The sequence below is a fragment of the Nilaparvata lugens genome, chromosome 5 (assembly GCF_014356525.2).
Source record: "Nilaparvata lugens isolate BPH chromosome 5, ASM1435652v1, whole genome shotgun sequence".
In the NCBI taxonomy this organism is placed as follows: domain Eukaryota; kingdom Metazoa; phylum Arthropoda; class Insecta; order Hemiptera; family Delphacidae; genus Nilaparvata; species Nilaparvata lugens.
Genome location: NC_052508.1, coordinates 15,520,440 through 15,536,298, shown reverse-complemented (window position 1 = coordinate 15,536,298; position 15,859 = coordinate 15,520,440). Strand labels below are relative to the sequence as shown.

The following is a 15,859-nucleotide window of genomic DNA, read 5'->3' as shown; positions in this document are numbered from 1 at the left end:
GTTACCAACTTAATTTTTGTTTTCGTGCACTAATCCTCCATATAACCCACCAACTATTTTGTGTTGCCATGTTACAAATCTGGAGTACGCGAAGTAATACTTTGCGCACTAGAGCGGAAAAGTGATTCTTTGCGTTCTGTAATCAGTGCAGGAATGGTCACTTTTCAAGGTAACTGTAGGAAAAGGTCTATTATAAGCCTGTTTTTTTCTATTTCCAATCATTTCATGATTATGTGTTTTTGTCTTTGTTGAATAAATAATAAAATTTATTGATTGTTGAATACTTATTTGCTATTGATAATATCATTGTATCAATGAATAATGCGGTGGCCACTCGTACCCCAGTCGGTACTTGGCCTCATCAACTAAGCCTCTCCAGAAGTTTCGGTCACCCGCGTGCTCCTCTTTTAGGCCCATCCACCTAATATGTTTCCGGACCTGGTCCCACCATCTAGTTTTTGGCCTTCCAGCTGGTCTCCTTCCTATAGGATTATTCCTCAGTACACTGCTTGTCAGAGCGCTTTCTTCTTTCCTCAGAATGTGTCCCGTCCACCGTAACCTTCTGCTTTTAATCTCACCCACTATGTCTGCTTCATTGAATAATTGGCGTATTTCGTAGTTGTGCTTGATTCTTCAAACTCCGTTATCTAGTGTTGGGCCAAAAAATTTTCGAAGAATCTTGTTATCAAAAACAATGGTATTTTTTTCATCTTTTTTATTCAGTATCCATGTTTCTGAAGCATATAGTAGTAGTGGTCTTATGCGTCTTTTGTATAGTCTTAGTTTTGATGTAAGTGAGAGGAGTCATGAGCTAAGCAGTTTATTGCATGCCTAAAAGCTTTTATTTGCCGATCTTATTCTGTTGGTCACTTCCAGTTCTTCTGAGTTGTTGTGCGTGAGTGTCACTCTCAAGTACGTGAAAGTTTCTGTCTTTTTAAAATTATAGTCTCTTACTTTAAGAGATTGTTCATTGTGTCCGTTTATATTCTGAACTCTACTTATCTGCATGAGCTTGGTTTTATTTTCATTTATTTTTAGTCCTACATATTCAGTTTCTTCAATCAAAATATTTGTCAGGTATACCAAGTCTTCTTTTCTCAGCTAGACTAATCGTTTCTACTGTCATTAATATTATAACCTAATAATTACTTATTCAGTTCATTGCAACTTACACCAATGTAATATCCTCGGCAGCTCCAATTGTAGGTAATAATGGGAATACAGCAAGACACAGGCAAGTGGCAGACCAAAATGTTCGGTGAACGATCGAATTAAACCTGAGTTTTTTATCGATAAAAGGCCACAGTCCGAATCCCAGCAATAGAATTGACAGTGCCGATCTGTAGAAGAATGTCAGCACCTAGAAGAAGAGGAAATTCACAAAATATTACAAAGTATAAAATATGATATTCAAAACATTTCAGCTGCATAAAATTTCAATTTAGTTCCTCTTAATTGATACATACAAGTTTTATAATAGTAAAGTTGATAAAGAGGATGAATATTCCTCACATGGGCTAACATATAGTACTATATATAGCACTATTCCTCATATAGTACCAGTGTGCAAAGTAGAGTGTGTTTCTGAGGGTGATGCCCACATGAGCTCTAGGCTTGTGCGTGGGTAATGAGGCGAATGATGATGAGAGGACCTACAGCTTTAGGTGAGTTCCGAACCATCGGGAAGTGATTTTACAACTATTGAATCATATTCAGAATCATAAGTCTGAATCGACTTATCGCAAACAGATTTATCTTTTAATAGATTATTTAGTTTTAATGCTTCGTCACAGCCTTTGTTAATTATAAACGTTTCTCAAATTGAGAAAATTAACAACCTCGGAAATTTAAAAAAATACGAGTTGGCCTATGTTGAAAATCATTGAAGTTATACGTTTTTTCAGAACGGACCATTCTTTTTCGGGTAACCTTGACTACCGTAGTATTTGACTACCGAAGTATTAAATAAGTATGGAATATCGAAATTATTACAGACAAAGAAATTTCAAATTCAGAAAATTTTAACTTACTAGCAGTTCCAGTCCTCCAAGATACACCGCTAACCAACAGAGTGTTCTTATGAAATTGCCAGAAATGTAGGTGACTACTGGTAAGAATACTTTATAGTTGAGTGACACTTTCCACCATAACCACACCGGCAGGCAGCTGAACACATAATACTGAACTCCAAATTTCTGTACTGAAACAAATTATAAGTGTTTAGACATAACAACAACATTGAAAACTAAATTTTTTCTCAAAAGTTCTCAGCATTTGTAGAAATTGTCTTTATTCTAATAAAACTACTTTTCTATTTGATACCAGAAGAAACTATTGGAGCGTCACTTCAATGTTTGTTTGAAAACTATTATTTATTCATGATCAAATACCATATTATTCAAACTCTGTAAAAATTAACAAAATTTAACATTAAACCTTACGAAAACTAATGTTAGATGAAGAAAATATCAATTGATAAATATTGTAATGTACAGCATTTCAACAGCAATTGACTAAAAAAGTAGTCTCATGTTTGAATGAAAAAATTATGAACAATGATTATTTGAAAGCAGGAGCTTACCAAAAAGTAGACACACGGCAAGTAGGAGGAGTAAAGTGAACACTGTATTTATGACTATATTCATTACTCCAGAATTGTGCGTTTTCTCTTTATAATCTGAAACAAAACATTGTGATGTTTTCAAGAATGGAAGCATTTCATTTTATACAGTTGAATTATATTATACAGTATACAATGTAGACTATAGTTATATGAATTATATATAGTACACAGTTATTTATACAATCTAGTAGTCTTGATATCATACTTTATTCAAGAGAGGTTATCATTCATGTCATTAGTTTCAACTAGCCATGAGGATAACTCGATGTCTCCGGCATTAAATCTGTAATGGATCTCAGTAAAGAAACTGTAGTCTGATTAAAATTAGTAATTAATTGAAAATACTAAGAATTTGTCAAAAACCATTCAAGAAAATCTGTGGTTTTTGACATTTATTATGAATAATCACCACAATATCAACTTCTCAACTACACAAAAAGTAAAGTTAGTAAGCTGACAAAAGATTTTGAACCCTTAAAACTCATCAAATATGTAGTTGAATTACAGATCAGTAAGTAAAGTTACATTTCCGAAATTTTTACAAGAAAATTATTGAAGGTTTACGGGATAATTCAAGTTTTTATGAAACGGTAAGCAGTCATCCGGTTCATTCTGTATAGGACTATAACTGCCGGTTGCGCAAAAGCCGGTTGAATTTTAATCGTGAATAATTCCACGAGAACTAATCAGAAAAGCCGTCTTGTAAGAAAAACCTTCTCTGATTGGTTCTCGTTAAATTATTCACGGTTAAAATTCAACCGGCTTTTGTGCAACCCGCACTAAGTGTAGTACTGGAGGCCATAGATTGTCCTAAAATTACACAATGTATTATGATAACTTTTGAAGTTTATTTATTTCATTGACAATCACCAATCATAATTACAATATATAATATGATTAGGAGAAGACAACAAGTATAGCCCAAAGCTGTCTTCTCCCAAATTTTTACAAATAAAAGTTTCAAAAAAGAATGAAGTTAATATTTCACTTTTCACTTCAAAAAGTCCAATTTCCACTTCAAAACTAATGACTAAACTAAAAATATCAAATTTTGACATTTAAAAACTAATTGAAAACAAAAATATTTCACTCAAATCTCTACAAATTGGAAATTTTCGAGTAATTTTGCAAAATTTTGAGCCAGAAAAGAAACACAACTTCACAACTTCAAGTTGGCAAAGCCTTTGTTGCAGAGAATTCCCCTGAAAAATGAAGCTCTGTAGATTATATTACAGTTTTACAAAACATTTTCGAGAAAAGCCTTAGACAAGCTGGAACGAGCCTTCTGCAAGTCTCTTATAACAACTTTCTACTTTCCACTTTGCCTTAGAACTTCAATTGAATCTTTAATGGATTGGAATAAGATAAGAAATCAATTTAAAGCGTCAATATTGCAAAGCATAATCCGATTGAATTATTTCTCTATCATTAGAACAGTAATATCTAAGATGGAAGATTTTATTAGAAATTACAGTTAATCAATTGCTGGATTATTATTACTGTATAATAATTATTTCAAATATTCAATGACAGCTATATTCAAATTAAAAATTATATAAATAGAGATAAGTTATTTGAAATAATTACTATTCAGTAACAGTAATATCTTACGGTAGAATTACAAGAGCACTTACATGAATTGATGCTAAGCTGTGTGTTGGGCAATATGAGACTTGTAATCCACATGATCCAGGCAATGTACGAGAGTGTTATGGCAGCCAGTAGGAAGTTCTGGAAATATGTCTGGTAGTATTTTATTCCCATCATAGCCAATGAGATCAAATTGATCGTTTGCTCCATCTGAGGATTAGAATAAATACATATTAATAGTACAACAGTGTTAATTGAAAATGGGGCACAGTTTTGGGCATAAGCTTGGTGAAGCCTTTCCCCAAATTAAGTAATAGTACCCAAGGTCATAAATGAATAATAAGAGAATCTGCCACTATATAAAGGTGCAAAGTGCAGTATTAAACAAAAATATAGTTGAAATTTGACGGTGTGGCATTGAACGCACTTAAACTCTTCAATATAAAATAGAATAGAATATAATGACTATTTTATTTCATGAAGTGGTGAAATTTGGACAGTGATGTCCACTCGAGTATATAAAGTGTACTCGAGTATAAATGGTACAGTATAAATTGGAAATGGGGCACAGTTTTGAGCATGGGCTTGGTGTGACTCTCCTCAAATTAAGTATTTGTATACAAGGTCATAAATGAATTATGGTGCAAAGTGCACCATGATTATTAACCAGAAATATAGTTGAAGCTACAACTTGTTACTGTTGAATTAAGCTTGTTACAGTTTAAGCTATAGCATAGTACTTGAGTTTCAGAAAGAAATTATAGATAGGAGAGTTGAAAAAAGAGTTTATGAATGATGAGAAATACTTCACTTTAGACTATGGAATAATATTATTGATTTCAGTTTAGTCTTAAACAGTGTTGAGACTAATAATAATTGAGAGAAATATTTCAGTTTAAATGATGGAATTATTTTATTAATTTCAATTAAGCCTCGAACAGTATTGAGACTAATAAGAAATGAGAGAAATACTTCAGTTTGAACGATGGAATGATATTATTGATTTCAGTTAAGTCTTAAACAGTGTTGAGACTAATAAGAATTGAGAGAAATACTTCAGTTTAAATAATGGAATGATTTTATTAATTTCAATCAAGCCTCGAACAGTGTTGAGACTAATAAGAAATAAGAGATATATTTTAGTTTAAACAATGGAATGATATTATTGATTTCAGTTCAGCCTCAAACAGTGTTAAGAGAAATAATACAGTTAAAATAATGGAATGATATCATCAATTTCAGTTTAGCCTCAAACAGAAATGTTCGGTTTCTAGAGCACTACTTATTAAATCTAATGAGCCAATAAACCTACAGATTTGATAGCTCATTAGATTTGATAATTTTACAGAGAAACCAGATTATAAACGGATAAAGAACTTACAGCATCTTGATATCGTTTCTGTGCGATGAGAATCTCGACAGAGGCGGTGTTATATTATTAATATCAGTTTACCCTCAGATAGGCCCAGTTTCTAGGACACTTATTAAATATAATGAACCTTTAAACCTATAGATTTAATAGTCCATTCGATTTATAAGTGTCAACCATAAACGGATAAAGAACTTACAGGTTACAGCATCTTGATATCGTTTCTGTGCGATGTGACTTTCCACAGAGGCGGTGAGTTATATTATTAATTTCAGTTCAGCCTTAGATAAACCCAGTTTCTAGAACAATTATTAAATCTAATGAACCCTTACACCTATAGATTTAATATTCCATTCGATTTAATGAGTGTCCACCATGAACGGATAAAGAGCTTACAGCATCTTGATATCGTTTCTGTGCAATGAGGTCCTCGACAGAGGCGGTGAGTTGATCCTGGGTCGCCTGATGCAGGTGGGGGAAGGGGGCGTGGAAGAGAGGTAACAGATGGCACGTGACTGACTCGCGGTGTCGCTTCAGCTGGGCGACCAGCTGCCGTGAGTTCAGCAACAGACACTCGGCTATGGTCTCGTTGCTCGCGTCTAGGAACGACACAGGCAGAGTTCCCTATTCAAGAAAAAATACAAAAACAATGCATTAGAGATCATTAGAATACGTATATATTGTAGGAAATATTTCATTTTGAAATTTACCATCCCACACATGATTTTAAAATGTTATTAATTAAAATAACAAACTCACCAAAATAAACATTTAGTCATGAAAATGGGCTCAAAGAATTATGCTGTGCGAAAAAGAAAGTTGTAAAACGAAAATAAACAGAAGTTTATAAAGTAAGTTGGGAGCATCTTATTTCAAAATATAAGGTTTCCTACAATATCAAAGACCTTAGGGTGGGGAGCTTTCAAAAAATTAATGGATAAATTGGACATTATTATAGAAATTTACTAGAACCCTCCTTATATGTTTTATATAAACACAACTATAGTGAGTTCCACCAGTCGTGAGGACACGACAGACAGATAATATAATCGATTCATCAATCCCTTGTACGTTTCCACATATAGTGAGTTCAGAGTTCTTAGTTTCTTTCGTACTCTAGCAGTTCAAGGTAGTCCAATCAACAAAAGATCATAGAAGGCAAAGTTTGGAAGACAAAGACAATCTTTGACCCCGCAACTCTGTTTAGAGTAGTGAGGAGGTGAACATATCAAAATTCTAATCAACCAATGTGCTTGAAGACGTCTTCCGCCTCTCTGATCGGTTCTCGTGACATTTAATCATCGTTAAAATTCAACAGACTTTTGTGCAACTAGGCCATTATGTTTCAAAAAATAAAAACAATTACTGAACTATTTGATGAGTTATACTGTGGAGCTTGGATCTAATTTGTGCTCTAAATATATGATACATAAAATACTATTTTTAAGAAGATATAAAAATGCATGGAAAACTAGACGCTTACCAGTGAATGAACAGGTATGGATAACCCCAGAAGCACAGCCATCAATGGAACAATATCAGCCTGACGTATGTTGACGTTTTGATGTGATGAAACCCCAGCGCCCCACGCAACTATTGGAGTTTCCGTTTCGCTAGGAAGTCCAGCACCGTGCGAACCTAAAACCACATTAAATAAAAGAGCCTAAAACACATTTAAATAACAAATTCACGACAAGAACAAAATAAGGAAAAACACACATTATCCATCAATAAGTACATCTTCTGCGAGCAAACCCTTTCTATTATTTGGAGAAGTTTTTCACACATTCTTTATACCTAATAAATTAAGAGTCAAGTGTTATGAATATTTTATTGACGTTGCTGATGACTGTATGGTCCGATAGCAGGAGAATTAAATCTATCTATCTACAGAGGATCATGAGATAATATAGTGAAGTTGTGTTTCTTTTCTGGCTCAAAATTTTACAAAATTTCCAATTTGTAGAGATTTGAGTGAAATATTTTTGTTTTTAATTAGTTTTTAAATATCGAAATTTGAAGTTTTTAGTTAAGTCATTAGTTTTGAAGTGGACTTTTTGAAGTGAAAAGTGAAATCATAACCTCATTCTTTTTTGAAACTTTTATTTGTAAAAATTTGGGAGAAGACAGTTTTGGGCTATGCCTGTTGTCTTCTCCCAGTCGAGTATTGCCAATTTACAAGTTCTCAAAAAACTGGCAATACATGTCAATAAAACTTTATAACGCTTTGCCTGAAAATATCAAAAGAATGAGCTTTAATAGTTACTGTAAAAATTTGAAAATAGTACTGGCCAATGAATGTTTATATAAAGTTGAAGATTTCTTTGTAATAGATTTTTTAAATTGATGTTTTCTGTGTTATTAATGACGTTGTAACATTTTAATGTTGTGTGACAATAAATAATTTGATTGATTGATTGTTAAATTTTGATCTTAATTATGCAAATTTATTAAATCATCATTCGAGAATATATGTTCTTGATGGATAAAATATAATTGATTATTTTAAACCAGAGTAAACAGTTAATATTAAATCAGAAATACCAGTATCAGCTATCTTCTATATAAGCCAGTGACAAGGCAGAGAATCGGCAACGCTGCTCTTCCTCCACTGCCATTATAACGTGGAACTCACTCTAGTGTGGGCTTTCTCCATGATTAGATAGCGTAAGATTTGATTTTTATTATAATGGCGAATGAAGATTTTTAATTTGAAAAAAAGATGTGTATAATAGTTTTACAAAACATAACCAATATCATTTCAGGTCCAAGTTAACGCGAATTTGAAACAAAAACGCTAAAAACGAACCTGATAATAGTGGTCAGTTTATTATACTAACCCCAATCTGTCATTCCATGATCAGAAGTAAAAATGTAAGCGGTGTCCTTATCACTGAAGAAATGTTCCACTTGTTTGACAACGCTCTCGATTCCAGCATCCACATTAACAATAGTATCCTTGTATTCTCTGAAAATAGAATAGAAATTGCGAATTTTAGCTATTTGCATACTATAAACAATAATATTTCAACCGTGATATCGCATTGCATCTACAAAACAATATTATTCTTACAAGAAACTCTAGAGCAGCGCTAAAGGTGAAATTCCTTAGCGACTTGAGTTAGATAGATAGATAGATAAATGACTTTTATTTACACTTTACAATGAAAGTGATGTGGGCGAAATTGAGGCAATAGAAGCCCCCTCTTCCATTTAACCCACCAGTTAGCAGAGCTTGAAGAGGGTCTACATTGGTATAGTGGATTAAAGTTTCTTTTCTTGTAATCTTGACTCCAAGTTTGCAAAATACATTCATTTTACACAAACGTCAAGGAAACTTGACTAATGTAAACACGCCTTTAGCGACGACAATACCATTCTAGCTATCCGCTCTACGGCTGTATGAAAGGCTGTAGTCTATTACTGTATAGTCTATATATTATATTGATATAGTGTTTATGCTCCAGCCGCTCCAGCCGCTATCGCCGCCTACAGGCGATTTCATGTATCATTTGTGCTTGTGTATGTTTTGCATTCAGTAATAAAGTCAGTGTCAATCGAGAGCTCGAGTCGTGTGTACAGTGTTATTATTTATTTAACCTCTCCATTATTAGAGTAATTAGTTTTACAGTCCACGGTGCGAGTGAATACGACTCGCATCTTAACGTATGTTTGATTACAGTTCATCATCACGTTGAACATATAGAATCAGTAGCAACTAATAACAGCCGCCTCGGCCAAAATTGTACAGTCGTAGCTGAAGGGGCGTTTACATTAGTCAAGTTTCAATGGATTCAAGTTTTCTTGACGTTTGTGTAAAATGAATATATTTGCAAACTTGATGTCAAGATTACAAGAAAAGAAACTTGAATCCAGTATACCGGTGGTTAGATTGCAACTGACCGTCAGAGTTATATCCACATTCGAACGAAGGTGTTGACTTTGACTTGTTACAGGAAAAATTACCTACAATGTAATAAGGAATGGCAATAATGTAATGTTATAGACCTTGACTTGTTACATGAGAAATTGCACACAATGTAATAAGAAAGGCATGCAATGACAATTATTATATTATATTTATGTGTTTTTTTTTTATTAGAGAAAAACTAGAATATTGTCTAAAAATATCACGAACTTATTGAGAAAGTAAAAATTGTTTCAACAGCTAAGGTGTTATCTTCAGTATCAGTGATTTTTGTTTTTTATAAGTGTGAATATATTTCCAAAAATAAAACACTTTTGGAAACATTACCTGGAGTGTGGTTTATTGGCATGACCAGCCACATCAGTTCCAAGCAGGTGAAGAAAGAAGACAACTCCATTTCTGTTCAGTTGTTGACGTTTCTCAGAGTCGACGCTTGCTTCTCGCAGGAATTTCTCGAACTTGTCGAAAACCCAATCATTGAGCTGAGTGGCGCTGGAGTTGCGACCGGAAAAGTCTTGCAAGTCTGACGAATAGGAATCTGTGTAGATTCGTCCCTCAACTGCACCTGAAAAATCAAAACAAATATTAAAAAGGTTTCATTAGTTTGATTGACATTCGTTGGTGAGAAGGTGCTGGATTTAATTGTAAAGATTGTCTAGGTCTTGGCCGTTTCTATAAATATGAATGATATCAATTTTTGTAAATTATACAAAATAATACAGTATTTGAAAATGAGATGTTTTTGAAATTATCAAAAATCAAAAGAATATTTGCATGAGAAATCAATGCATCAAAAATAATTTTAGACTTCATCAATATGTGAACGTGGATGCAATCGAGCTGCTCAACGTGCATGGAGTAAGAAGACTTCAACGCAGAAAGCCACACGAATTAGTTTGGTGCTTAAGTGTTCAATTGGAAGTGCAAAGGCAGAATACTGTATCCTTTTATGCTAAAAATAATCTTCAATTTAATCCTTGACCAATATAGAAGGCTTAACCAATGGGCTTTACCTTCACAAACGATATTCTTATCAATCTAAGTCAAAATTAGATAGCTTATTAGTCTTTAACTAGGTGCTATAAAAATCAAGAAAAAAATAATTAGGTTGCCCTGAGGTTGATATTGGTTTAAATGGAAAAAATGATTGGAGTGTATTGTGAGAAAGTGGACTACTTGTAAAAAAGCATTTCAAAAAAACATGTGAATGTCACGTTTTCTATGAATGAAAAATTCCACACGTCTATTCATAACAGTCAAGAGTAGTTCAAACATTACAAAGCTTGAAAATGTTTCCTAAGTGAATAACATGTTCAAATCATTCGAGGAGATAAAGAAATTATGACAAGTAGAATTCAATGGTTAATGTTATTGAATGGATAAAGATTGACTTTTTAACAAGGGAAAAATTTGAATAAAAAATTCTAAAAAAGTAAAGACCTTAAAATTGCATCATATTAGTAAATTACAATAACTTCAGAATATTAGACCCGGTTGCTAGGACACTTATTGAAGTTTTTCTGTTATCGTATGATAGTTTGACATATTGTGAGACTGGACTCCTCAATTAGATCAAATGGACCATCAAACATATACATTTAATGATCCATTAGATTTAATAAGTGTTCTAGAAGCCAGGCCTCAAAGTTATCAATTCAAAAAGTTTTGTGAGAAATTGAGCAACCTTTCTGGAACATGGGTAGAATGTCTGGACTTCCCCAGGAATATGTAGCAGTGCTGCGATTGAAAAGTGAATCAAATTCCACTGGATTCTCTTTCCATCCCTGAAAAATTCCATCAATTATTAACTATTGTACACAATTTATCCAACTTCAGGAGGGGTTGTTATTTCTGGTTTGTGATTCTTGAATAATAATTTTCATGAAGATCTCGTGAAATAAATCTATCGCTCTACAACCTCAATACTTTCAATTTCAATTTATTTCAATTTCAATACACATCTCATTAAATACAAAATTCATATATATTTTTAATCCCTCTAGCTTTAAGCTATTTGAGGAATATTAAAAAAAATACTAAAAACATTTACTATGTTGCAATAACTTACATAATAAACAAATATAAATATATAATATATTAAATGAATGTTATTAACAAAGCAAATTAGAAATTCATAAATAATTACTTATAATAAAATGTAAAACCTTCCATATAACTATTAAATGATCGCTAGTCTGAGAAACTATTGTGAGCTTGCATTTCTACTGTAAATCCAACCATATGTCATATGTCAATCATCAATTATTGCAATGAAAAATAATTTCAATTTTGCCCGAACTTCACCCCTTCTTTGTAAATTTCGCAATTCCAGAGGCAATGAATTCAGCAGATATGGTATTCTGCACTCTGGAGTTCTTTTACCATAATTATTGTTGAATCTCTGGTTTCAAACACATAATGCCGTTTCCACACTCTCGCCAAGTGCGTACAAATTTCGACAAGCGAGAGTGTGGATGCCAGCTCTCACCTTCACTTGCCTTCGCTCCGATCCTTGTCGAGGCGAGGCGAGCGAAGGCGAGTGGTCAGCCGAGAATCCAAAATTAATACATCCAATCCAGACACTCGTCACATTGCAGTGTAGATGGCAAGACCAACGTGGCCAAGCTTACCAGCTTGATAAGCGACTTGGCGAAAGTGTGGACAAGACATAACACAACATACACTTATAATGAGAAGATTTAATTTTCAAAACAGTCTACCTTCCTTCTGTTTCTACTTTAAAAAGTGTACAATTATTTTGAATGAATTACGAGATTAAAATCGAATTGAAAAACTTTTGGATTGAATCATCTGAAGTGAGGAATCAATTCGTATGCTGTTGAAATCTATCATAGTCTTAGATTGCAGCATTGCTCTTATGAAGTACAGTGCTGCCAAATTTCACAGAATCCAGAGAGCCTGTGAGCTAAATTTGAGAGATAGAAGAGAGCGTGGGGCATTTTAGTAGAATCAGCATAAAAACGGCAACAATGTGCTCCTATTATTGTATTGAAATACCAGTGACTATTAAGCCCCGTGCTACAATTAAGGTTTGCAAGAACTGAAAGTTTTTCATTTGAGTTTGATAGCAGTAAAATCGGGTATAATAAAAGGTAAAATTTCACTCACTTTGAAGACAGCAGAGGGATCTTCATAGAAGCCAGCAATCAAAGCCACATTGCCAGGTCTGGATTCAGTGGGAATTCTTGCGTGCGATAAGCCCCACACACTCTTCGTGTCAATTATATGTCTGGAATAATAGCGTAAAAGATAATTGCACATCAGGATGAAAATAATAATTGACAAAAAAATGTGTGACTAGAGTGGGAGCTTCGAACTTCAATTATTCAAATTAGTCCAGCCAAATGAAAGTTTTTCAGGAAACAGCCCCAAAAGAATTTTTCTTGACGGTTTTATATGTATTTTGGGCCGCTGAATTCGAAACTGAAATTTTCTGTCACGCCAGAGGGTGACTTCACCCCTCGAAACCCCCAAATTTTGAGAGTCTTTCCCCAAAAAGGTACACATACCAGAGAAAAAGCTCTTGATTAATAAGACAATTCTGAGAGAGAAATCATAGATGTTGCTGCATGGGTGAAACAGTTGTATCTCAGCAAGTTTGAGAGAGTTGTGAATAGTTTCTAGTGAGCCATTACGACCTGGAATTTTTTTAATACGTCCTGCCTGAAATGCTATCCAGCTAAATTGCCTACAGATTGAAGAGGTTAAATGTCAACTAGCCTAAGTGAGATATTAAAGTGATCACTATCAGCTTAATCAATTAGTATTTTTTGGGTTTTCTTGACGAAATTGATCTACAAGTATGAATAATGGATGGAGAAGAAGGTATATCCAAATATACAATGTCGTGATCAAGGCCAGGCTCTACTGGATAGATCGTGCCAACGTGGACTGTAGGCACAGAGGACTGTTCAGTAGGTGGAGAGTGATACACCGTGACAAGGAAGGTTCTAGTTACATATCGTTTTAGCTTCAGCAGCAATAAATAGAATTGGAATAATCTCTTGAGCACTTGCCAAATGCGGCTAGCCCAGTTGCTTTTTTTGTGTCCAGGACAAAGCTCAAAAGCTTTACAGAGGTTTTGGCCGCAATACAAATTGATAAAAACTAAAATTTGTTAAAATTGACAAGGTTTCATAAAAAAAATTAAATTATTGCTTTGTTATGTAGCTTGTGGAAATTTACAATGAATTAGTTATACATAAATAAATGAACTATCTTTATGGTTTCTTAGTGAAACTTATTTTATATAACAATAATAATTTATATGCTTCAATATTTGAATAAAACAAACCTCAGAAATGGTGATTTGCTTGTACCGTTTTCCAATTCAAAAAACATATCGGCGCGTAGACCATCTGCTACAAACAAAATCAATCGTTTCGCCGGTGGTTTGATATTATTCTTTTCACTATCGATGCCATCGACAATTGGAGATTTGAAATAAATTTCAAATATGGACACAAGGAAAATTATATGGACTGCAATACCAGATATTATGTTCATCTCAATACAATATTGGATCTATAATGTATAAGTTAAAGATAAAAAGTAGAAGTTCCATTTAATAACTTAAATAAAGTTGATTTATTCCGATTTTAGGGTTTGATGAAACCAATTATATTAAAGTAAACATTTTTTGCTTCATAAAACACAAATAAAGCACACTTATTTTAGGTTTAGGAATTTTATGCTGCTTGTACACAGCAAAGAGCAAAATACATAAGGGTGTACAATAAAGTATAAACATAACCTCTCAGTGCTCTCAGTAAATGTTCCGAGCAAAACATCACAGCTGATATTTGCTTGACAGCTTGGCCTTGAAAACAAGCAAGCTGTACCAGACTAACAAACATAAAATGCAATTAGACTGAATTTCCGAAAACAAATTCAACTGTGATAATGCCATGATTTTTGGATAAAAATACTAAAGTGAGAAATATATCACCCTTTATATTATGATTAGCAAATCTTTTTAAAACTTTTTACTAATTGTACAGATTACTTACGTTGGCCATACTTGATCCCATGTGTTCCTTGTTGGTTCAAGGATTTTTCTAACCTCAACCTCATTCTTGTTTTATCAAAAATAATAACTTATAAGTACTGTATTGTTAATTGATACTAAGTCAGTTCTTGCAAATCGTTTGCTTCAAGTTTTCTTCATAAATATTTCTGATATTTTTTCAGTTCAATAAGTCATCATGATCAGAGATCAATCGTGTATTCAGTGCATCTACAAGTGATATAGATTAGATTAAAATTGAGTTTTTCTCTTTGATAAGTGGCCAAATTTTTCTAATTGGCTATTATAAAAAACAACCTTGGAATAACTGCTATCAGATACGCTTACGATAAGAAAATTACATAATAATTGTAGCCACTAGAATGATATCAAGTTAGATCATTGTATGTGAGATTGATAATTTTTTCTTGACAGTGTACTGTGTTTCTTTTCTTTAAACTATGCTGAGCGCCGGTTTCTCGTTTTCGCGACTTCTTTCGCAAACAGTTCTGAAAAAATGCAAGCATGTAAGTCAGAAAATGTTTAGCAACAAATACCTGTTGTTAACAAATGTAGCTGTTTCAGTGACTTTATCCGGAACTGGTGATTTCCTTGAACAAGCTCTGGAGATGTCATCAGAAAGTTCAAAGCAGTGGGATAAAAAAAGGACATCATATATGGCAACGTCCGGTCTAACAGTTGGTGTTGTATGTCACTATTGGTACATGTTCCTTGATAGCAAATTACCAGAAAGAACTATTAAGGTTGTTGCTAAAAAAGTTGTTGTTGATCAATTAGTATTTTCTCCAATATGTATCAGTGTCTTTTTTGTAACATTGGGTCTTTTGGAAAGAGCAAGTGTTGAAACGATAAGGACAGAAATTGTGAAGAAAGGCTGGCGTTTGTATGTTGCAGAATGGTTCATTTGGCCACCGGCCCAAGTAATAAATTTCTATTGGCTACCAACTCGTTACAGAGTATTGTACGATAATACAATATCATTAGGATACGACATTTACACATCTTATGTGGTTCATGATAACTCAGTAGAATAAAATTATTTTATCTATAGTTTTGGTTACCACATTTTGTTTTCTTACAAATTGTTTCATCAATAAAAAATCTATCTTTTGTTGAATCGCTTGATAAAATTGTTTTTATTTCTTCAATGATGAATTTGTCAGTCCTGACCTCATTAAGTAGTAGAGCGGAGACTTCTGTCCACACTTCATTACGTCACTAAATAATTACTGAAGAACGTAATTATATATTTTCTGGTCCTGGCCAATAAGATTGGTGACAAGAAAAATGCAATACACATAG

The 15,859-nt window shown here is 33.4% G+C and overlaps 2 protein-coding genes across 3 annotated transcripts in view; one reads left to right on the top strand and one right to left on the bottom strand.

Moving 5' to 3' along the window:
• LOC111048143 (GPI ethanolamine phosphate transferase 1) overlaps positions 1-14,334 on the bottom strand; it is a 27,040-nt gene extending 12,706 nt beyond the window's left edge. The window contains exons 1-11 of one of the 2 annotated variants that reach the window (XM_039427751.1): positions 13,826-14,334; positions 12,640-12,760; positions 11,195-11,294; positions 9,838-10,075; positions 8,423-8,550; positions 7,066-7,220; positions 5,979-6,206; positions 4,258-4,423; positions 2,582-2,677; positions 2,031-2,200; positions 1,173-1,360 (exon numbers count right to left, since the gene is read on the bottom strand). In XM_039427751.1, coding sequence (XP_039283685.1) covers positions 1,173-1,360; positions 2,031-2,200; positions 2,582-2,677; positions 4,258-4,423; positions 5,979-6,206; positions 7,066-7,220; positions 8,423-8,550; positions 9,838-10,075; positions 11,195-11,294; positions 12,640-12,760; positions 13,826-14,037 — 1,802 coding nt within the window. In that variant the 5' untranslated portion in view covers positions 14,038-14,334. Of the gene's footprint in view, positions 1-1,172; positions 1,361-2,030; positions 2,201-2,581; positions 2,684-4,257; positions 4,424-5,978; positions 6,207-7,065; positions 7,221-8,422; positions 8,551-9,837; positions 10,076-11,194; positions 11,295-12,639; positions 12,761-13,825 lie in introns of both variants that reach the window. The other variant, XM_039427750.1, reaches the window with a different exon arrangement.
• A 512-nt stretch (positions 14,335-14,846) lies between these two features.
• LOC111048152 (mpv17-like protein 2) lies at positions 14,847-15,705 on the top strand. The gene has a single exon (XM_039427755.1). It carries the CDS (start codon positions 14,998-15,000, stop codon positions 15,589-15,591), a length of 594 nt encoding a protein of 197 aa, XP_039283689.1. The 5' UTR covers positions 14,847-14,997; the 3' UTR covers positions 15,592-15,705.
• The last annotated feature ends 154 nt before the right edge of the window (positions 15,706-15,859 follow it).

Excerpts from the sequence above, each read along its gene's own strand:
- LOC111048152 (XM_039427755.1), top strand. The coding sequence starts at position 14,998 with ATGCTGAGCGCCGGTTTCTCGTTTTCGCGACTTCTTTCGCAAACAGTT.